Raw genomic sequence first — 22,044 nt, 5'->3', positions numbered from 1 at the left:
ATTGTCCATGTGAGTTGGGAAAGCATTGATATCTGGAACACAGTCAAGAGACACAGATAACTGGTCCACACACCTCATGGGACACATAGAAGTGTCAGGAATGCTGGCAAATGGATTTCATGCCAGACTGGGTTATGATTTCCCATGCCTCAGTGCTTTTACCTGGGATCTTCCTTGACAGGACATCAATGTTTATACCGTGTCTGCCTAGCTGGTACTGAACATCAAATCATACGTAGATAAAGAAGCAAGGTACCTCTATACAACAGCATTGAGTTTCACATAAAGAAACAAAAAAATTCTTGAAAATGTAACTTAGGTTGAAAGTTAAGTACATTTTGTCTATCTGATGAGAAACTCAGAGAAACTGCCATTAGCTCAGTGCTACAGATTGCCCACTGAGGTCGACTCTACCTGCGCCAGACCAGCTGCCACCTATCAATCCGACCATCAGACCCCCTACACCCACCACCACCCATACCAGACCAGCGGCACACCCTCCTACCAGTGCTACCTGTTTAATGACCCTCTTAAAACCTAAATAGACTCTTAACTATCTGCCACTATTCATATTACCACTATTAACTGTCTGTTGTATCTGGTTTGGTAATTTTTACCAATAATGTTTAAATAGTTCTGATCAGAGGAGGATGGGTCGGGTCGGGTCCCCCTTGTGAGTCTTGGTTCCTCCCAAGGTTTCTTCCTCCAGCTCTGAGGGAGTTTTTCCTTGCCACTGTCGCCGCTGGCTGCTCACTGGGGGTCTTTGATCCTTCATGTCTTACGTTATTTCTTCTTTTTGTCTCTGTCTTTTACTAATTACTAATTATGTAAAGCTACTTTGTGATGACAACACTTATAAAAAGCTATACAAATAAATCTGACTTGACTTGACTACAAGGTACTACAGGTTCAGAGAAACACTTGCATATATCAACCTTTTTTCAGGTTCTTCATGGCCTAGCTCTAAAGGTTGCTGCTTCCCACTTGTGTGAAGAACTCACAGCATAAAAAGAAATGTCCAGACAAAACTTCTGAAAACTTCTTGTTGACTTCTTTAGGACAACGTTTCATTGGTGGCTTCCTGTAGGACCTGTGGTTGCGGAGGGAGCATCATGGGAGCCCTCTGGTATTCCTTTGTGCTTGTGCTGTAAGTCCTACTACAAATTTACTGTAAAAACTTTCTAGATGGTAGTCTCTCAACTATTGTGCGATCTTAAAAATAAAGGTGCTACAATTGGTTCTTTGAGTGATGCCACAGAAGAACCACATTTGGTTCCATAAAGAACAATGTTTGTCATAGAGATGATTGAGTGTGAAGAACCTTTAAATAACTCAGAAAACTTGATGTAAAGGTTCTTTATCAACCAACAAACACAGATCTCCATGGAGCCAAAAGTGGCATCACTCAAAGAACCCTTTTTATAGCACCTTTAATTTTTGGAGTGTAGTATGAAGTGATTAGATAGACTTGACATGCTTAATGTTTACCGCACAGGTTTGCTGCTCATCAGTGTGAAGGAAACCTGGGTAATGTTATTGATTACAAAACCCTGGATCCCCAACACGTCAATCTGGACTGGATGAAATGCATTCCAGATGATCAGTCCCTCTCCACCGTGTCCATCCCAGGAACACACCAAAGCCTGAAGAGAGATGGATTGAATATTTACAGGAATTTTCAGGACTGGAAACTTTTGAATCAGCTGTACGCAGGCGTGCGATTCTTTGACATGACTGTTTGGATATGGTTCGGCACCCTGTATGTAGAAAACAATGCAGTGATTTATTATAAGAAATTTGCTGACGCTCTGAACGAGCTAAGGATTTATCTTAAAGATAAAAAGTCTGAGACTTTGCTGTTGAGGCTTACTGGTGGTGCCAGTGCAATCAGTCTCGCTAAAAAAATGTTGAGTCATGGATCAGCCAATGATCTTTGGAAGGACAGAAAAATCCCAACAATGCGTGAAGCAAGGGGGAAGATCATCCTCATTCAGAGTCCTGATTTTGATTGGGGGCTTCCGATCAATGCCATGGTGGTGGGCACCAAAGACAAGACAAATCATATGAAGGCAAATATCAAAAAGGCGTCACAGTACTGCTCAAATGAGATGATGCTTACGGATACTGGAGCCAGAGGTATCTTTGAAATCCCGCGAAAGGAAGCAGAACAACTGAACAAACAGCTTGATGATCACCTCTTGAGTCTTCTTAATTCAACGAAGAAGCCGCCGTGTTTAGGAATAATTGCCATGGACTTCCCAGGTCCCAAACTCATCCAACAACTAATCATGTTGAGTTGCTCAAGCAGAGAGTCAGATACTGGCAAGGATGGAGTTGTTGCTCTAAATGTAACTTCAATACCTGAAACTGAACCTGGACCTACAACAGAGCCTGCACATGTAGAAGAACCTGCACCACAGCCTGGAGGAGAATTTAAACCAGACCCTAAACCAGAACATGCAACAGAACCTGAATTAAAACCTGCACCAAAGCCTGAACAAGAACCTACACCTGAAACTGAGTCTAAACCTGCAAAAGAATCTGAACCTGGACCTGCACCAGAGCCTGAGCCTGCACCACAACCTAAGACTGAACCTGCTCCAGAACCTGAACCTGTGCCAGAAAAAAACCCTGAGCCTGCACCAGAACCTAAGCCTCAACCTGCACCAGAACCTGAACCTGCACCAGAACCCCAACCTGAACCTGCACCAGGACACCAACCTGAACCTGCACCAGAAACTGAGCCTCAACCTGCACCAGAGCCCCAACCTGAGCCTCAACCTGCACCAGAACCTGAGCCGGCACCAGACGTTAAACCTGAGCCTGCACCGGAAACACAACCTGAACCTGCAAAAGAACCTGAGCCTCAGCCTGCACCAGAACCTGAGCCTGCAGCAGAGGTTAAACCTGCACCTGCACCAGAACCACAACCTGAACCTGCACCAGAAACTGAGCCTCAACCTCCACCAGAGCCCCAACCTGAGCCTGCACCAGAGCCCCAACCTGAGCCTGCTCAAGAACCCAAATCTGAACCTGCACCAGAGCCTGAACCTGCACCAGAAACCAAACATGAACCTGTACCAGAGCCCCAACCTGAGCCTGTACCAGAAACCAAACCTGAGCCTGTACCAGAACCCAAACCTGAACCTGCACCAGAACCCAAACCTGAACCTGCACCAGAAAACCACCCTGAGCCTGCACCAGAACCTGAGCCTCAACCTGGGCCAGAAGCTGAGCCTGCACCAAAATCCGAACCTGAGCCTGCACCAGAAACTGAGCCTCCACCTTCCCCAGCACCCCAACCTGAGCCTTCACCAGAGCCTGAATCTGCACCAGAAACCAAACCTGAACCTGCACCAGAGCCCAAACCTGAACCTGGAGCGGAACCCCAACCTGAGCCTGGAGCGGAACCCCAACCTGAGCCTGCACCAGAATCAAAACCTGCACCAGAAGCCAAACCTGAACCTGGGCCAGAACCTGAGCCTGCAACAAAATCCGAACCTGAGCCTGCACCAGAAACTAAGCCTCAACCTGCCCCAGCGTCCCAACCTGAGCCTGCACCAGAGCCTGAATCTGCACCAGAAACCAAACCTGAACCTGCACCAGAGCCCCAACCTGAGCCTGTATCAGAAACCAAACCTGAACCTGCACCAGAACCCCAACCTGAGCCTGCACCAGAATCAAAACCTGCACCAGAAGCCAAACCTGAGCCTGGAACAGAACCTGAGCCTCAACCTGCACCAAAACCTGAACCTGCACCGGAACCTGAGCCCCAACCTGCACCAGAGCCCCAACCTGAGCCTTCACCAGAAGCCAAACCTGCACAAGAATCCCAACCTGGGCCTGCCCCTGAAACCAAACCTTCTCCAGAACCCCAACCTGAGCCTGGACCAGAGCCCCAACCTGAGCCTGCACAAGAGCCCCAACCTGAGCCTGCACAAGAACCCAAACCTGAACCTGCACAAGAACCCAAACCTGAACCTGCACCAGAACCCCAGCCTGAGCCTGCACAAGAACCCAAACCTGAACCTGCACAAGAACCCAAACCTGAACCTGCACCAGAACCAGAACCCCAACCTGAGCCTGCACCAGAAGCCAAACCTGAACCTGCATCAGAACCTGAGCCTGCACCTGAAACCAAACCTGCTCCAGAACCCCAGCCTGAGCCTGCACCAGAACGCCAACCTGAGCCTGAACCTAAACCTGAGACTCAACCTGCACCAGAAACTGAGCCTCAACCTGCACCAGAGCCCCAACCTGAGCCTGCACCAGAGCCCCAACCTCAGCCTGTACAAGAACCCAAACCTGAGCCTGCACAAGAACCCAAACCTGAACCTGCACCAGAACCCCAACCTGAGCCTGCACAAGAACCCAAGCCTGAACCTGCACCAGAACCCCAACCTGAACCTGCACCAGAAGCCCAACCTGAACCTGCATCAGAACCTGAGCCTGCACCTGAAACCAAACCTGTTTCAGAACCCCAGCCTGAGCCTGCACCAGAACCCCAACCTCAGCCTGAACCTAAACCTGAGACTCAACCTGCACCAGAACCTGCGCCTCAACCTGCACCAGAGCCCCAACCTGAGCCTTCACCAGAACCTGAACCTGCACAAGAACCCAAACCTGAAACTGCATCAGAACCTGAGCCTCAACCTGCACCCGAAACTGAGCCTCAAGCTGCACCAGAGCCCCAACCTGAGCTTGCACAAGAACCCAAACCTGAACCTCCACCAGAACCAAAACCTGAACCTGCACCAGAAACTGAACCTCAACCTGTACCAGAACCACAACCTAAACCTTCACCAGAATCTGAGCCTCAACCTGCACCAGAGCCCCAACCTGAGCCTGCACCAGAGCCCCAACCTGAGCCTGCACCAGAACGCCAACCTGAGCCTGAAGCTAAACCTGAGACTCAACCTGCACCAGAACCTGAGCCTCAACCTGCACCAGAGCCCCAACCTGAGCCTGCACCAGAACCCCAGCCTGAGCCTGCACCAGAACGCCAACCTGAGCCTGAAGCTAAACCTGAGACTCAACCTGCACCAGAACCTGAGCCTCAACCTGCACCAGAGCCCCAACCTGAGCCTGCACCAGAGCCCCAACCTGAGCCTGCACAAGAACCCAAACCTGAGCCTGCACCAGAACCCCAACCTGAGCTTGCCCCTGAGCCCCAACCTGAGCCTGCCCCTGAGCCCCAACCTGAGCCTGCACCAGAGCCCCAACCTGAGCCTGCACCAGAGCCCCAACCTGAACCTGCACCAGAACCCCAACCTGAGCCTGCACCAGAGCCCCAACCTGAGCCTGCACAAGAGCCCCAACCCGAGCCTGCACAAGAACCCAAACCTGAACCTGCACAAGAACCCAAACCTGAACCTGCACCAGAACCCCAACCTGAGCCTGCACCAGAAGCCAAACCTGAACCTGCATCTGAAACCAAACCTGCTCCAGATCCCCAACCTGAGCCCGCACCAGAAGTTAAACCTGAACCTGCACCAGAACCTGAGGCGGCACCAGAAGTTAAAACTGAGCCTGCACCAGAACCCAATCCTGAACCTGCACCAGAACCTGAGCCTCAACCTGCACCAGAACCTGAGCCGGCTCCAGATGTTAAACCTGAGCCTGCGCCAGAACCACAATCTGAACCTGCACCAGAGCCCCAACCTGAGCCTGCCCCTGAGCCCCAACCTGAGCCTGCGCCAGAACCACAATCTGAACCTGCACCAGAGCCCCAACCTGAGCCTGCACCAGAGCCCCAACCTGAGCCTGCACCAGATGTTAAACCTGAGCCTGCGCCAGAACCACAATCTGAACCTGCACCAATAACTGAGCCACAACCTGCACCAGAGCCCCAACCTGAGCCTGCACCAGAGCCCCAACCTCAGCCTGCACAAGAACCCAAACCTGAGCCTGCACAAGAACCCAAACCTGAACCTGCACCAGAACCCCAACCTGAGCCTGCACCAGAGCCCCAACCTGAGCCTGCACCAGAGCCCCAACCTGCATCTGAAACCAAACCTGCTCCAGATCCCCAACCTGAGCCCGCACCAGAAGTTAAACCTGAACCTGCACCAGAACCTGAGGCGGCACCAGAAGTTAAAACTGAGCCTGCACCAGAACCCAATCCTGAACCTGCACCAGAACCTGAGCCCCAACCTGCACCAGAACCTGAGCCGGCTCCAGATGTTAAACCTGAGCCTGCACCAGAACCACAATCTGAACCTGCACTAGAGCCCCAACCTGAGCCTGCACCAGAGCCCCAACCTGAGCCTGCACCAGAACCCCAACCTGAGCCTGCACCAGAGCCCCAACCTGAGCCTGCACCAGAGCCCCAACCTGAGCCTGCACCAGAGCCCCAACCTGAACCTGCACCACAGCCCCAACCTGAGCCTGCACCAGAGCCCCAACCCAAGCCTGCACAAGAACCCAAACCTGAACCTGCACAAGAACCCAAACCTGAACCTGAACCTGCACCAGAACCCCAACCTGAGCCTGCACCAGAAGCCAAACCTGAACCTGCATCAGAACCTGAGCCTGCACCTGAAACCAAACCTGCACCAGAGCCCCAACCTGAGCCTGCACCAGAGGTTAAACCTGAGCCTGCGCCAGAACCACAATCTGAACCTGCACCAATAACTGAGCCGCAACCTGCACCAGAGCCCCAACCTGAGCCTGCACCAGAGCCCCAACCTCAGCCTGCACAAGAACCCAAACCTGAGCCTGCACAAGAACCCAAACCTGAACCTGCACCAGAAGCCCAACCTGAGCCTGCACAAGAACCCAAGCCTGAACCTGCACCAGAACCCCAACCTGAACCTGCACCAGAAGCCAAACCTGAACCTGCATCAGAACCTGAGCCTGCACCTGAAACCAAACCTGTTTCAGAACCCCAGCCTGAGCCTGCACCAGAACCCCAACCTCAGCCTGAACCTAAACCTGAGACTCAACCTGCACCAGAGCCCCAACCTGAGCCTTCACCAGAACCTGAACCTGCACAAGAACCCAAACCTGAAACTGCATCAGAACCTGAGCCTCAACCTGCACCCGAAACTGAGCCTCAAGCTGCACCAGAGCCCCAACCTGAGCTTGCACAAGAACCCAAACCTGAACCTCCACCAGAACCAAAACCTGAACCTGCACCAGAAACTGAACCTCAACCTGTACCAGAACCACAACCTAAACCTTCACCAGAATCTGAGCCTCAACCTGCACCAGAGCCCCAACCTGAGCCTGCACCAGAGCCCCAACCTGAGCCTGCACCAGAACGCCAACCTGAGCCTGAAGCTAAACCTGAGACTCAACCTGCACCAGAACCTGAGCCTCAACCTGCACCAGAGCCCCAACCTGAGCCTGCACCAGAACCCCAGCCTGAGCCTGCACCAGAACGCCAACCTGAGCCTGAAGCTAAACCTGAGACTCAACCTGCACCAGAACCTGAGCCTCAACCTGCACCAGAGCCCCAACCTGAGCCTGCACCAGAGCCCCAACCTGAGCCTGCACAAGAACCCAAACCTGAGCCTGCACCAGAACCCCAACCTGAGCCTGCCCCTGAGCCCCAACCTGAGCCTGCCCCTGAGCCCCAACCTGAGCCTGCACCAGAGCCCCAACCTGAGCCTGCACCAGAGCCCCAACCTGAACCTGCACCAGAGCCCCAACCTGAGCCTGCACAAGAGCCCCAACCTGAGCCTGCACAAGAACCCAAATCTGAACCTGCACCACAGCCCCAACCTGAGCCTTCACCAGAACCCCAACCCGAGCCTGCACAAGAACCCAAACCTGAACCTGCACAAGAACCCAAACCTGAACCTGCACCAGAACCCCAACCTGAGCCTGCACCAGAAGCCAAACCTGAACCTGCATCTGAAACCAAACCTGCTCCAGATCCCCAACCTGAGCCCGCACCAGAAGTTAAACCTGAACCTGCACCAGAACCTGAGGCGGCACCAGAAGTTAAAACTGAGCCTGCACCAGAACCCAATCCTGAACCTGCACCAGAACCTGAGCCTCAACCTGCACCAGAACCTGAGCCGGCTCCAGATGTTAAACCTGAGCCTGCGCCAGAACCACAATCTGAACCTGCACCAGAGCCCCAACCTGAGCCTGCACCAGAGCCCCAACCTGAGCCTGCACCAGAACCCCAACCTGAGCCTGCACCAGAGCCCCAACCTGAGCCTGCACCAGAGCCCCAACCTGAACCTGCACCACAGCCCCAACCTGAGCCTGCACCAGAGCCCCAACCTGAGCCTGCACAAGAACCCAAACCTGAGCCTGCACAAGAACCCAAACCTGAACCTGCACCAGAACCCCAACCTGAGCCTGCACCAGAAGCCAACCCTGAACCTGCATCAGAACCTGAGCCTGCACCTGAAACCAAACCTGCTCCAGATCCCCAACCTGAGCCTGCACAAGAACCCAAACCTGAACCTGCACCAGAACCCCAACCTGAGCCTGCCCCTGAGCCCCAACCTGAGCCTGCACCAGAGCCCCAACCTGAACCTGCACCAGAACCCCAACCTGAGCCTGCACCAGAGCCCCAACCTGAGCCTGCACAAGAACCCAAACCTGAACCTGCACAAGAACCCAAACCTGAACCTGCACCAGAACCCCAACCTGAGCCTGCACCAGAAGCCAAACCTGAACCTGCATCAGAACCTGAGCCTGCACCTGAAACCAAACCTGCACCAGAGCCCCAACCTGAGCCTGCACCAGAGGTTAAACCTGAGCCTGCGCCAGAACCACAATCTGAACCTGCACCAATAACTGAGCTGCAACCTGCACCAGAGCCCCAACCTGAGCCTGCACCAGAGCCCCAACCTCAGCCTGCACAAGAACCCAAACCTGAGCCTGCACAAGAACCCAAACCTGAACCTGCACCAGAACCCCAACCTGAGCCTGCACAAGAACCCAAGCCTGAACCTGCACCAGAACCCCAACCTGAACCTGCACCAGAAGCCAAACCTGAACCTGCATCAGAACCTGAGCCTGCACCTGAAACCAAACCTGTTTCAGAACCCCAGCCTGAGCCTGCACCAGAACCCCAACCTCAGCCTGAACCTAAACCTGAGACTCAACCTGCACCAGAACCTGAGCCTCAACCTGCACCAGAGCCCCAACCTGAGCCTTCACCAGAACCTGAACCTGCACAAGAACCCAAACCTGAAACTGCATCAGAACCTGAGCCTCAACCTGCACCCGAAACTGAGCCTCAAGCTGCACCAGAGCCCCAACCTGAGCTTGCACAAGAACCCAAACCTGAACCTCCACCAGAACCAAAACCTGAACCTGCACCAGAAACTGAACCTCAACCTGTACCAGAACCACAACCTAAACCTTCACCAGAATCTGAGCCTCAACCTGCACCAGAGCCCCAACCTGAGCCTGCACCAGAACCCCAACCTGAGCCTGCACCAGAACGCCAACCTGAGCCTGAAGCTAAACCTGAGACTCAACCTGCACCAGAACCTGAGCCTCAACCTGCACCAGAGCCCCAACCTGAGCCTGCACCAGAACCCCAGCCTGAGCCTGCACCAGAACGCCAACCTGAGCCTGAAGCTAAACCTGAGACTCAACCTGCACCAGAACCTGAGACTCAACCTGCACCAGAGCCCCAACCTGAGCCTGCACCAGAGCCCCAACCTGAGCCTGCACAAGAACCCAAACCTGAGCCTGCACCAGAACCCCAACCTGAGCCTGCCCCTGAGCCCCAACCTGAGCCTGCCCCTGAGCCCCAACCTGAGCCTGCACCAGAGCCCCAACCTGAGCCTGCACCAGAGCCCCAACCTGAACCTGCACCAGAACCCCAACCTGAGCCTGCACCAGAGCCCCAACCTGAGCCTGCACAAGAGCCCCAACCTGAGCCTGCACAAGAACCCAAACCTGAACCTGCACCACAGCCCCAACCTGAGCCTTCACCAGAACCCCAACCCGAGCCTGCACAAGAACCCAAACCTGAACCTGCACAAGAACCCAAACCTGAACCTGCACCAGAACCCCAACCTGAGCCTGCACCAGAAGCCAAACCTGAACCTGCATCTGAAACCAAACCTGCTCCAGATCCCCAACCTGAGCCCGCACCAGAAGTTAAACCTGAACCTGCACCAGAACCTGAGGCGGCACCAGAAGTTAAAACTGAGCCTGCACCAGAACCCAATCCTGAACCTGCACCAGAACCTGAGCCTCAACCTGCACCAAAATCTGAGCCGGCATCAGATGTTAAACCTGAGCCTGCGCCAGAACCACAATCTGAACCTGCACCAGAGCCCCAACCTGAGCCTGCACCAGAGCCCCAACCTGAGCCTGCACCAGATATTAAATCTGAGCCTGCGCCAGAACCACAATCTGAACCTGCACCAATAACTGAGCCGCAACCTGCACCAGAGCCCCAACCTGAGCCTGCACCAGAGCCCCAACCTCAGCCTGCACAAGAACCCAAACTTGAGCCTGCACAAGAACCCAAACCTGAACCTGCACCAGAACCCCAACCTGAGCCTGCACCAGAGCCCCAACCTGAGCCTGCACCAGAGCCCCAACCTGCATCTGAAACCAAACCTGCTCCAGATCCCCAACCTGAGCCCGCACCAGAAGTTAAACCTGAACCTGCACCAGAACCTGAGGCGGCACCAGAAGTTAAAACTGAGCCTGCACCAGAACCCAATCCTGAACCTGCACCAGAACCTGAGCCCCAACCTGCACCAGAACCTGAGCCGGCTCCAGATGTTAAACCTGAGCCTGCGCCAGAACCACAATCTGAACCTGCACCAGAGCCCCAACCTGAACCTGCACCAGAGCCCCAACCTGAGCCTGCACCAGAACCCCAACCTGAGCCTGCACCAGAGCCCCAACCTGAGCCTGCACCAGAGCCCCAACCTGAGCCTGCACCAGAGCCCCAACCTGAACCTGCACCACAGCCCCAACCTGAGCCTGCACCAGAGCCCCAACCCGAGCCTGCACAAGAACCCAAACCTGAACCTGCACAAGAACCCAAACCTGAACCTGCACCAGAACCCCAACCTGAGCCTGCACCAGAAGCCAACCCTGAACCTGCATCAGAACCTGAGCCTGCACCTGAAACCAAACCTGCTCCAGATCCCCAACCTGAGCCTGCACAAGAACCCAAACCTGAACCTGCACCAGAACCCCAACCTGAGCCTGCCCCTGAGCCCCAACCTGAGCCTGCACCAGAGCCCCAACCTGAACCTGCACCAGAACCCCAACCTGAGCCTGCACCAGAGCCCCAACCTGAGCCTGCACCAGAACCCAAACCTGAACCTGCACCACAGCCCCAACCTGAGCCTTCACCAGAACCCCAACCCGAGCCTGCACAAGAACCCAAACCTGAACCTGCACAAGAACCCAAACCTGAACCTGCACCAGAACCCCAACCTGAGCCTGCACCAGAAGCCAAACCTGAACCTGCATCAGAACCTGAGCCTGCACCTGAAACCAAACCTGCTCCAGATCCCCAACCTGAGCCCGCACCAGAAGTTAAACCTGAACCTGCACCAGAACCTGAGCCCCAACCTGCACCAGAACCTGAGCCGGCTCCAGATGTTAAACCTGAGCCTGCGCCAGAACCACAATCTGAACCTGCACCAATAACTGAGCCTCAACCTGCATCAGAGCCCCAACCTGAGCCTGCACCAGATTCTAAACCTTCCCCAGAACCTGAGCCTGCACCAGATTCTAAACCTTCCCCAGAACCTGAGCCTGCACCAGATTCTAAACCTTCCCCAGAACCTGAGCCTCATCCTGCACCAGAACCCCAACCAGCTGAAACCCAGCCTTTACCACAGACTGAACCTGCACCAGAACCCCAACCTCAGCCCGCACCAGAGGCTAAACCTGCACCTGCTCCAGAAGCTAAACCTTCACCAGAATCAGCACCAAAACCTGTCAGAAAGATGAAGAAGATATGTCGCCGCGTTCACAGACGTAAACTGTCATCAGTAGTCTCTTCGGTGCCCTCTCCCTTAGTTTCCTAATAGAAAGAAATTATTTATAGTTTACTAATACATTTTATTATTATTTATTGCTTTTTAAATTAGTTATTTTGCTAGTGTGGACCACAGCCTGAACTGAAACTGGAGGGCGGACTCAGAATATTGTTGGTTTGGAGTTCAGGCTTTCCTGTGGTCCATTTGTTCAACACAGAGTTGAACTGAGAAGTGTGGGTTTGAGGGCCAGGAGGAGTTTGGGAGTGCTCCTCCCCCTCACAATTTAGTCCACTATATAAAAATATAAAAAAATAAAATGAACGCCATCCTCTTCTGTAAGACATAGGCTTGCTTTGCCTCTGAGGACAGGGTGTTTTATTTTGTACCCTCATTCTGTAGCTCCATTCCTATAAGGTTCCTCTGGGTGCCAGAAGCTTCCTTTCTGTTCACTCTGTGAGATGTTTTTGTCAGGATCTCTATGGTAGATTTATGGTCAAGACCAAAAGACATTGGAAACCATGCAGTTCTTTCAGAAAAGGCACCAATCTTCCCATTTAGAAATGCTCTGACATTACAATTTCTATTTGCTTTGTCACACAGAACTCAAAAAATGGACTGGACAAAATTACTTGTCACATATTCAACCAGTAAAATGGAGAAATGTTGACTCTGTAAACCACACTGAGCTTGGAGTTAAAAAGAAGAGCAAAGAACTGGCCAGAGGAAGAGCCAGAATTGTGGAAAAGTATGAATAATCTTGGCTACAAGTTCATCTCCAGAGATCTTAATGTTCCTGTGTCCACTGTGCAGAACTCATTAAGAAGTTTACAGCCCATGGTACTATAGCTAACCTCCCTGGACGTGAATGAAAGAAGACACACAGTCTGAGAATTATTCAACCCCTTCATAACAAGCTTCGTTAGTACTTAGTAGAGATCCTTTTGCTACTGTGACCTGCTGCAAACGTGATGCATAGCCAGATGCCAGCTTCTGAGAAATCTTAGCCCATTCCTTATGGGCAATGGCCTCTTGGGATTGCACTCCGCCCCCCTTAGTTATAACCGCATCACAACCTACATTACTTCCCTTCTGTAACTTCCAGCTCAACACCAGCTTCTGCTGGTAACTGGTTTTATTCAGATAACCTAAGCATGTCCTTGATGGTCAAGGTGGTTGAAAAGCTGGTCATCTCAGTGAAAACATACCCTATGCTGGTTAAGCTGGATATGCAGCTTAGCTCTTGATCAGCATGGCATATGTTTTCATATGATTTTGATGGTTTAGCCGGTCTCTCAGTGTGACCAATTTGACCAAGGTGGTTGACCACTTGCAAATGTCACTCCACCATACCAGCAAAGCATGCTTTCAAAAATCCAGTCTATTGACGTAAATTCAGTGCACAGTAGCATTAGCTTACATGTAGCAATACTCATATTTCAACCTTCTAACAACCTGGTAATTTACCAGGTTTAAACTCCATTTTAAAAATTCTTTCTAGACCCAGAGGTCCAAATATGGGCATAATCGTATGGTGCAGACTACATAATTACGACATGACTTCAGTGGTCTAGGGTGGCTAAATAACTTCAATCAACTTCCCAACAAATTCAGGCTGACCTGCAGACACAAGGTACATCTGAATGACTGAATGAAATGGGAGGCTATGGTAGTAGACCCAGGAGGAAACCACTGTTGACCCAGAGACAGAAAACAGCCAGAATTTACCTGAGGAAGCCCACAATCCTAGAGAGTGTGGAACTGGCTAGGAATGAGTCCAGATCCAAATCCTATAGAACACCTGTGAAGAGATCCCAAAAAAAGCAGCTGGGAGAAGGCACCCTGGAGAAGTTTTTGGATCACAGACTAGTTCCAAAAAGTTTTCTACTAAATGTTAACTTAAAGATGGCAATAATGATGTCCAGTCCATTTGGTCCAGAGTTCTGTGTGGCATAATATCAGATTAGGCTTTATGTATATCCTTGGGGCAGAGCTTGTCTTTATTATATGGGTGTAACCCAGTGAAAAAGCCTGGCTTAAGGCCTTCAGTAACCAAGTATGCCTAGTCTGCCTAGACACTACACTTAGAGTCTAGTGTCAGCAAAACTACACTACATACTGGAGTGAGACTGGGTTGCAACATATGACAGAAAAATCAGTAAAGATCAAACCAAATATGCGATAAAAAAATTTGCTATGTTTATTTTTACTCAGTGTAATATTGAGATGGATGAGCTAGCTATCTACTTTCCTATTTGCTGCATTCACCTGATTTCCCCTTATCCTGTCTTAAAGAGCCCATACCCTACCTTTTATTGTATTTTATCTTTTTTCTTTGGGCTCCATTCCTAACGTTTTTCTGTAGGTATTTAATTTTTACTCTTTTCAACCTTTCTTTATCTTCTAAAATAAACTGACTGTTAGTTACGGATACAGTTGCAAACTCCTATTGCAAATTAGGTTTAACCAACTTTACCTATAAGTGCTTCTCCAAATTCACCACTTTTAATGATGACTGTACACTCAGTGCTATTCAACCCCTTCATGACAAGGGTCTTGGTATGTAGTAGAGCTCCCTTCTGCTGTTATGACCTGCTGTAAATCTGATGCTTAGCCAGACACCAGCTTCTGCCAGCATTCCTGAGGAATCTTTGCCCATTCCTCATTGGCAGTGGTCTTTAGTTCACTAATATTAATTTTTATAATTATAATTTGCTGCTGCAAGCGCCTTCTTCAAATCCCACCAAAGATTTTCTAAAAGGTTCAAGCCAGGAGACTGTGACTGCCACTCCAGAATCTTCCAGGACTTCTTCTGAAAACAAGGTGTTTTTTGAGCATAAGCTTAATTTATCCTCCTCCAGACATACCGTTGATACATAGTCCCAAAACGTTCCAGTTGAATGTCTGGATTCGCTGTATGTCTGGAGGAGGAAGAATTAGGCATTCATTGAAAAGAACACCCTGTCTAATCAATTCAAATCAGATATCACAAAGCAGCTTTACAGAGATCCAGATCCGAACCTCTTTTAAGTAAGCCAAGGGCGGCAGTGGCAAGGAAAAACTGTGAGTCATGAGTAGTAGTATTAATTATTTAAGTAAACACATTGGTAGCGATCAGTCAGATAGGATCTAAACCAAGTAAAGGCAGATCCTTTAATTCCTACAGTACGCTCACAATGAATCACAATGTCTATGGTGTCCAACGCATCACTAAGTTTTGCTAGTTTTTTAAAAGGCGTCTGGAGTGTTTCAGATCATTATCATTTGAACAGTTACTCTCCAGACGTCCACAGGTTTGTGTCCAGAGTGCCTGAGTTCAGAATCCCAATAAACACCAGATCACCGACAGTGCTTTAAGACATATCATTTTGTTAAACATGAAAAAATAACCCAATAAACACAGATAAACTTAAAAAATGTTTCAATGTTTGGAATGTCCAAATACTTTTGGCGCACTGTATTCCAAGGCAAATGGTTACTGCTGGGCTAATTCTTACTGCTGATTGGAACCATCATCCGTAGTTGTAAACATGATGCTATGTGACGTTTCTGTGGTATCTAGTATGAATTTCTGATTGAAGTTTCAGTGTTACATACTGGTTGTCAAATATAATCAAATATTATATAAAAAACAAGTATAATTAAATATTTTAATATAACATTTTCAAGTACTAAACTAGCTACTCCATGAATGCATTCTATGGCACATTTAAGTTTGTTGTTCATGAAAAACATTTCCTTTATTTGGCACGATTCAGTCATGTAAATTCATAGTGCCATATATTTTCAGTTCAGTCACTGTAAAACAATTCAAATATGAATGGAAGCCACTGCTGAAGGGTTAACGTTAACGTATCTTGGAGAACGTTGGTGTGAGTATTGCTCGTACTGTATTTGAATGTGTCAACATGAAGACGCACTAACATTTTCATTAACCTTTGAGGTGTCCGGAGATCATAGTTGTCAATGCAAAAGCTCACTCCGTCTCGTGATGGACAGACGCCCCCAAGCACACCATGCAGTTCCCTTGCATCGGATGGTAGCAGCTGGTACCTCAAGATAAGGGGGAAACTAACTTTTTGTCTCAGGAGAGAAGGTGAGATACAAGCTGGGAAGGAATAGCAGTCATTTACAGCCTTTAATCCACTGCAACTGAGATGAGAACATCATTGGCTCTACTAACAAGGAAAGACCAGAGAACTGACCTAATGGAAGATCTGTGAGGGAATGAATTCAGTGCTGGAGCATCTTAATCAGCTTGTTTTTACAGGGTTTATTTGAAGTTTAGGTTGGTTTGTTTGCCATTTTGTGAAGAATGAGGTCTTAAGAATCTCATATTGCTAACCAATGGATGTGTTAAACATGAGGTTTTGCGATTGCGATGTCTAGACGGCTGCGTCAGAATATCTCCAAAACAGGTCTTTTTTTCAGTGGGTTTTCGGTATGCAGGGGTCAGTACCTACCAAAAGTCCTCTAAGGAAGGACAACTGGCGAACTGGGGACAGAGTCATGGTAACTTCAAGGTTCATCTATGTGATCCATGAAGGCCCCATCTTTCAACTTACAGGATCTCTCAGCTTAAAGGACCTGCTGCTAACTTCTTGGTGCCAGATACCACAGGACATCTTCAGAGATCTTGTGGAGCCTGTGGTTGGTTGGTTAGAGCTGTTTTGGTGGTACAAGGGGGGCCTACACAATATTAGGTATATATATATATATATATATATATATATATATATATATATATATATATATATATATATATATATATATATAGTGTTGTGTTACACCATGGTCCTGGAGGACAATAACAGCCTTTCGACATCTTCACTTTTCATGGTCTTAACCTGCTGGAACTGTTCAGAGGTGGACTACAGTCATACAGATATGTTTGATGTGACAATATAGTGCCTACAACGCTAAGAAGATACACTATATGGACCAAAGTATTGGGATACCTACGCATTGCACATACATCCCTTAACATGATGGCTAAATCCATTAACATTAATATGGAGTTGGCCCCCCTTTGCAGCTCCAACAGCAGGTCTGGAGCTCTGCAACTGTAACTTTACATGGTCTGACTGTAACTTTGTTTCTGTTGCATCCTATGGCATCCTATTACACTTAACACCACGCTGGAATTCAGTGAGCTCTTTAGAACCACCCATTCTCTCACTAATGTGTGGAAAGGCAGACTGCATGGCCAGGAATTTAATCTGAAATTAGCACCTGAATTCAATGATTAAGAGGTGTGTCCTAGTACTTTTGTTGATATAGTGTATGGCGGTCCTAGTGGGTTACAATGGTATTTTAAGAATCTGACCCCTGGGCGTTCTGGATTCACCACTGACTGTGAAAACAAGCTAATTCATTTTTGTAATTTTTCGGAACAGAATTTTAAGGCTGTGTTGAAAAACAAAACATTGAAATTCCTAGAAACTCAGTGCTCAGAGCCATTTACCCAAAGTACTCAAATGAGTAATAGCAGAAAGTAGCCTTCAAGGCCTAGCTACAATAATGGTAATGGTTGTGGTCCAATTGTGTACACACACTAATTCTATATGTATAGACTGCAGACTCATCTTAATAGTGTGGGTTCGGCAGGTTAGTACACAAAATATTAACATACTGACCTGTTTTGTAAAATGAAGTGCTGCTATGCCAACATGTTGGTGCAAGTTCTCCTGGCAACATCACAGCTACACTTCCATCGTGCCATTTTTCCCAATTTTTCCAGAAGTGAGTAATTCCTCAATTCCATTTCGCATGCACCCACTGCTTCCCACCAATGTCAGGAAATCACAGCATAAATAGAAACACAAACCTGACTTCTCGTTGACTTCTTAGGACACTCGGTTCATCCCTGGATTCCTGCAGAACCTGTGGGTGCAGAAGGAACGAAGGATCATGGGAACCCTCGGGTATTACTTTGTGCTTGTGCTGTAAGTTCTATGGCTGATGACTGTGATAAACCATTTAAACCATTCTGAGTAATTAGAATAGACAAATAAGTCTAAAACACAAGCATGGTAGTCTCCTGACTGTTGTAGTATGAAGTGATTAGATAGACTTTACATGCTTAACGTTTACCGCACAGGTTTGCTGCTCATCAGTGTGAAGGAACCATGGAGGGTTTCAATGATTACAGAAGCCTGCATCCCAAACACGTCAATCTGGACTGGATGAAATGCATTCCAGATGATCAGTCCCTCTCCACCGTGTCCATCCCAGGAACACACCAAAGCCTGAAGAGAGACGGATTGAATATTTACAGGAATTTTCAGGCATGGAAACTTTTCTTTCAGCTGTACGCAGGCGTGCGATTCTTTGACATGACTGTTTGGATAAGATCTGGCACCCTGTATGTAGAAAACAATGCAGTGATTTATTATAAGAATTTTGCTGATGCGTTGCACGAGCTACAGATTTATCTTGGAGATAAAAAGTCTGAGACTTTGCTGTTGAGACTTACTGGAAGTGACAGTGCAATCAGTCTCGCTAAAGAAATTTTAAATCGTGAAGCAGCCAATGATCTTTGGAAGGACAGAAAAATCCCAACAATGCGTGAAGCGAGGGGGAAGATCATCCTCATTCAGAGTCCTGATTTTGATTGGGGGCTTCCGATCAATGCCATGGTGGTGGGCACGAAAAACAAGGAAGATAATATGAAGGCAAATATCAAAAAGGCATCACAGTACTGCTCAAATGAGATGATGCTTACAGACACTGGAGCCAAAGGTCAACGGGAAATCCCACGAACGGTAGCAGAACAACTGAACAAACAGCTTGATGATCACCTCTTGAGTCTTCTTAGTTCAAAGAAGCAGCCGCCGTGTTTAGGAATAATTGCCATGGACTTCCCAGGTCCCAAACTCATCCAACAAATAATCAGGTTGAGTTGCCATACAGGACGTGGCTCAAGCGGAGAGCCAGATACCGGCAAGGATGGAGTTGTTGCTCTAAATGAAACTTCAATACCTGACACTGAACCTGGACCAGCACCAGAACCTGCACCAGAGCCTGCACCGGAACCTGCACCAGAGCCTGCACCAGAACCTGCACCAGAGCCTGCACCAGAACCTGAACCTGCTCCAGAACCTGCACCAGAACCTGCACCAGAGCCCGCACCAGAACCTGCACCAGAGCCTGCACCAGAACCTGAACCTGCACCTGAACCTGCACCAGAACCAGAGCCTGCACCAGAACCAGAGCCTGCACCAAAACCTGCACCAGAGCCTGCACCAGAACCTGCACCAGAACCAGAACCTGCACCAGAGCCTGCACCAGAACCTGAACCTGCTCCAGAACCTGCACCAGAGCCTGCACCAGAACCTGAACCTGCACCTGAACCTGCACCAGAACCAGAGCCTGCACCAGAACCTGCACCAGAGCCTGCACCAGAGCCTGCACCGGAACCTGAACCTGAACCAGAACCTGCACCAGAGCCCGCACCAGAACCTGCACCAGAACCAGAGCCTGTACCAGAACCCGAGCCTGCACCAGAACCAGAGCCTGCACCAGAGCCCGAACCAGAGCCTGCACCAGAACCTGAACCTGCACCCGAGCCTGCACCAGAACCAGAGCCTGCACCAGAACCTGAACCAGAACCTGAACCTGCACCAGAACCTGCACCAGAGCCCGCACCCGAACCAGAACCTGCACCAGAGCCCGCACCAGAACCAGAGCCTGCACCAGAACCTGGACCAGCTCCAGAACCTGCACCAGAACCTGAACCTGCTCCAGAACCTGCACCAGAGCCCGCACCAGGACCAGAGCCTGCACCAGAACCTGAACCAGCTCCAGAACCTGCACCAGAGCCCGCACCAGAACCTGCACCTGAACCAGAACCTGCACCAGAGCCCGCACCAGAACCTGCACCAGAACCAGAGCCTGTACCAGAACCCGAGCCTGCACCAGAACCAGAGCCTGCACCAGAGCCCGCACCAGGACCAGAGCCCGCACCCGAACCAGAACCTGCACCCGAGCCTGCACCAGAACCAGAGCCTGCACCAGAACCTGGACCAGCTCCAGAACCTGCACCAGAACCTGAACCTGCTCCACCAGAACCAGAGCCTGCACCAGAACCTGAACCAGCTCCAGAACCTGCACCAGAGCCCGCACCAGAACCTGCACCTGAACCAGAACCTGCACCAGAACCAGTACCAGAACCTGAACCCGAGCCTGCACCTCAACCAGAGCCTGAACCAGTGCCAGAGCCTGCACCAGAACCAACACCACCACCTGTCAGAAAGATAAAGAAGAATTGTCACCGTGTTCACAGACGTAAACCATCAGCAGTAGCCTCTCCCTTAGTTTCATAATTCACAGGCTTGCTTTACCACTCCTTTAAGCTACTTGATGTAAAGGTTCTTTACCAATTTAACCCCTCAGGCCATGTTACACACTAGGGTGGGGGGTATTATTTGGAGGGTGGGGTATTATTTGGTAATAGAAGTTAGGTTGTTTAAAGGTTAAGGGTTCTTTACACTCACACATCTCCATTACAAACATTAAACATGGTTCTTTTTGGAGCCAAAAGCCATTTATCATGAAGTGTTTGCTTTAAAGTTTCCCCCGAAAGTATTTGAACGCTCGTGCCATCATTTAGAAAATGAGCTGTTATACAGATCAGTCCAACACTGCCATTTTTTTGGTTTTCTTTTAGAGGCGTTGGAGAGTTTCAGATCATTATCTTTGGCGCAGTTCCTCTGCAGACGTCCACAAATGTGCGTTCAATAGGCCTCTGTACACGTCTGAGTTCACAGTCCCTTCAGTTAACACCAGCTCACCCACACAGCACTGTAAGACTTTTTTAAAGCTTCCAACTCTTCTCCAGGCGTCCTCCACTCAAACGCTCTCCCATCAGAAACAGATATCATCCCCTTAAACACTGAATGAACCTGATAAACACCAATAAACATTACGAATGTTTACATTTTGAATTTTATTTTATAATACAAATATGCCTGTGGTGTCCAGTGTGACCTTTTGAGACCTGTTAAAGTGGCCACAAGAGGGATTGTGTGATATACTGACTCTCAAATAGTAGATTAGATATTTTAATATACATTATTTAGTATCTGCTATGAATAAAGAATTAATAGTAGTTGCTAAGGATTAATAGAATATACAGAATCAATCAGTTACCTAATAATTAATAGTAGATCCTACATTATTCACAGAAGATACTGAATACTGTATATTTAATAAGAAATTGATTAATGAGAGGTTTATAGCAAATACTTCATCATTCATAGTAGGTTTTAAATGACATAGTAGGAACTGCGTAATTCATAAAGGCAAATAATGAATTGTACAGTAATGTATTATAGATACTGAATAGTTCACAGTAGATACTGAAAATTCCTGGATAATTCAAGTACAAAATAATTTATTGCATTTACTGATTCATTTATAGAATATCTTACAGTTTATATTAAATAATTATATTTAATAATAGAGATACTGAATATTTTAGTAATTTTTAGTACATAATAGTTTATAATAAATCATTCATAGCAGTTTTATTTATGTAAATAATTATTAATCAATTAATTGAGATGATATGAATTAAAATAGTAAGCAATATCAATAAAAATATATGAAAATTGATCAAATTGATCAACTAATCCAGGCCAGCCAGTCGCAGAGCTGGAGAGTTGTCACGACAGGCCAATCGTAACCCTGGTCTCGGGACACCAATAGCCAATGAAATTGTGGAAGGCGGGGCTTGAGGTGGGACGGGAGGCGGGGCTTGAGGCTGGGCTGGAGGCGGGGCTTGTTATGGAAGATATACGGCAGTGACGTTTCGCAACACAGGTAACTAGAGAGAGAGAGAGAGAGAGAGAGAGAGAGAGAGAGAGAGAGAGAGAGAGAGAAAGAGAGAGAGGCAGAGAAAGAGAAAGAGAGAAAGAGAGAGAGAGAGAGAGAGAGAGAGGGAAAGAGAGAGAGAGAAAGAGAGAGAGAGAGAGAGAGAGAGAAAGAGAGAGAGAGAGAGGCAGAGAAAGAGAAAGAGAGAAAGAGAGACAGAGAGAGAGAGAGAGGCAGAGAGAGAGAGAGAGAGAGAGAGAGAGAGAGGCAGAGAGAGAGAGAGAGAGAGAGAGAGAGAGAGAGA

General features: G+C 49.0%; 2 protein-coding genes across 2 annotated transcripts; both read left to right on the top strand.

Annotated features, from left to right (window-relative positions):
- Positions 1–1,958: 1,958 nt before the first annotated feature.
- LOC140546860 (uncharacterized) lies at positions 1,959–20,326 on the top strand. The gene is made up of 10 exons (XM_072670285.1): positions 1,959–2,810; positions 3,729–3,812; positions 4,833–5,474; positions 5,529–6,050; positions 6,243–6,500; positions 6,891–7,904; positions 8,049–8,708; positions 9,021–10,943; positions 11,097–11,396; positions 18,998–20,326. Exons 1-10 carry the CDS (start codon positions 1,959–1,961, stop codon positions 20,249–20,251), a joined length of 7,509 nt encoding a protein of 2,502 aa, XP_072526386.1. The 3' UTR covers positions 20,252–20,326.
- Positions 18,053–18,893, top strand: LOC140550204 (1-phosphatidylinositol phosphodiesterase). The gene is made up of 2 exons (XM_072674046.1): positions 18,053–18,822; positions 18,875–18,893. Exons 1-2 carry the CDS (start codon positions 18,056–18,058, stop codon positions 18,891–18,893), a joined length of 786 nt encoding a protein of 261 aa, XP_072530147.1. The 5' UTR covers positions 18,053–18,055.
- Positions 20,327–22,044: the final 1,718 nt, after the last annotated feature.

The sequence above is a fragment of the Salminus brasiliensis genome, chromosome 2 (assembly GCF_030463535.1).
Source record: "Salminus brasiliensis chromosome 2, fSalBra1.hap2, whole genome shotgun sequence".
Lineage (NCBI taxonomy): Eukaryota > Metazoa > Chordata > Actinopteri > Characiformes > Bryconidae > Salminus > Salminus brasiliensis.
Note: the sequence above shows the minus strand (reverse complement) of the source record. Positions and strands in the feature narration are given on the sequence as shown.

Excerpts from the sequence above, each read along its gene's own strand:
- LOC140550204 (XM_072674046.1), top strand. The coding sequence starts at position 18,056 with ATGGAGGGTTTCAATGATTACAGAAGCCTGCATCCCAAACACGTCAAT.
- LOC140546860 (XM_072670285.1), top strand. The coding sequence starts at position 1,959 with ATGCGTGAAGCAAGGGGGAAGATCATCCTCATTCAGAGTCCTGATTTT. Across the intron at positions 6,051-6,242 it reads AACCTGAGCCCGCACCAGAA|CCTGCACCAGAGCCCCAACC; the intron begins GTTAAACCTGAA and ends CCCCAACCTGAG. Across the intron at positions 6,501-6,890 it reads AACCTGAGCCTGCACCAGAA|CCTGAGCCTGCACCAGAACC; the intron begins GCCAAACCTGAA and ends TCAGAACCCCAG.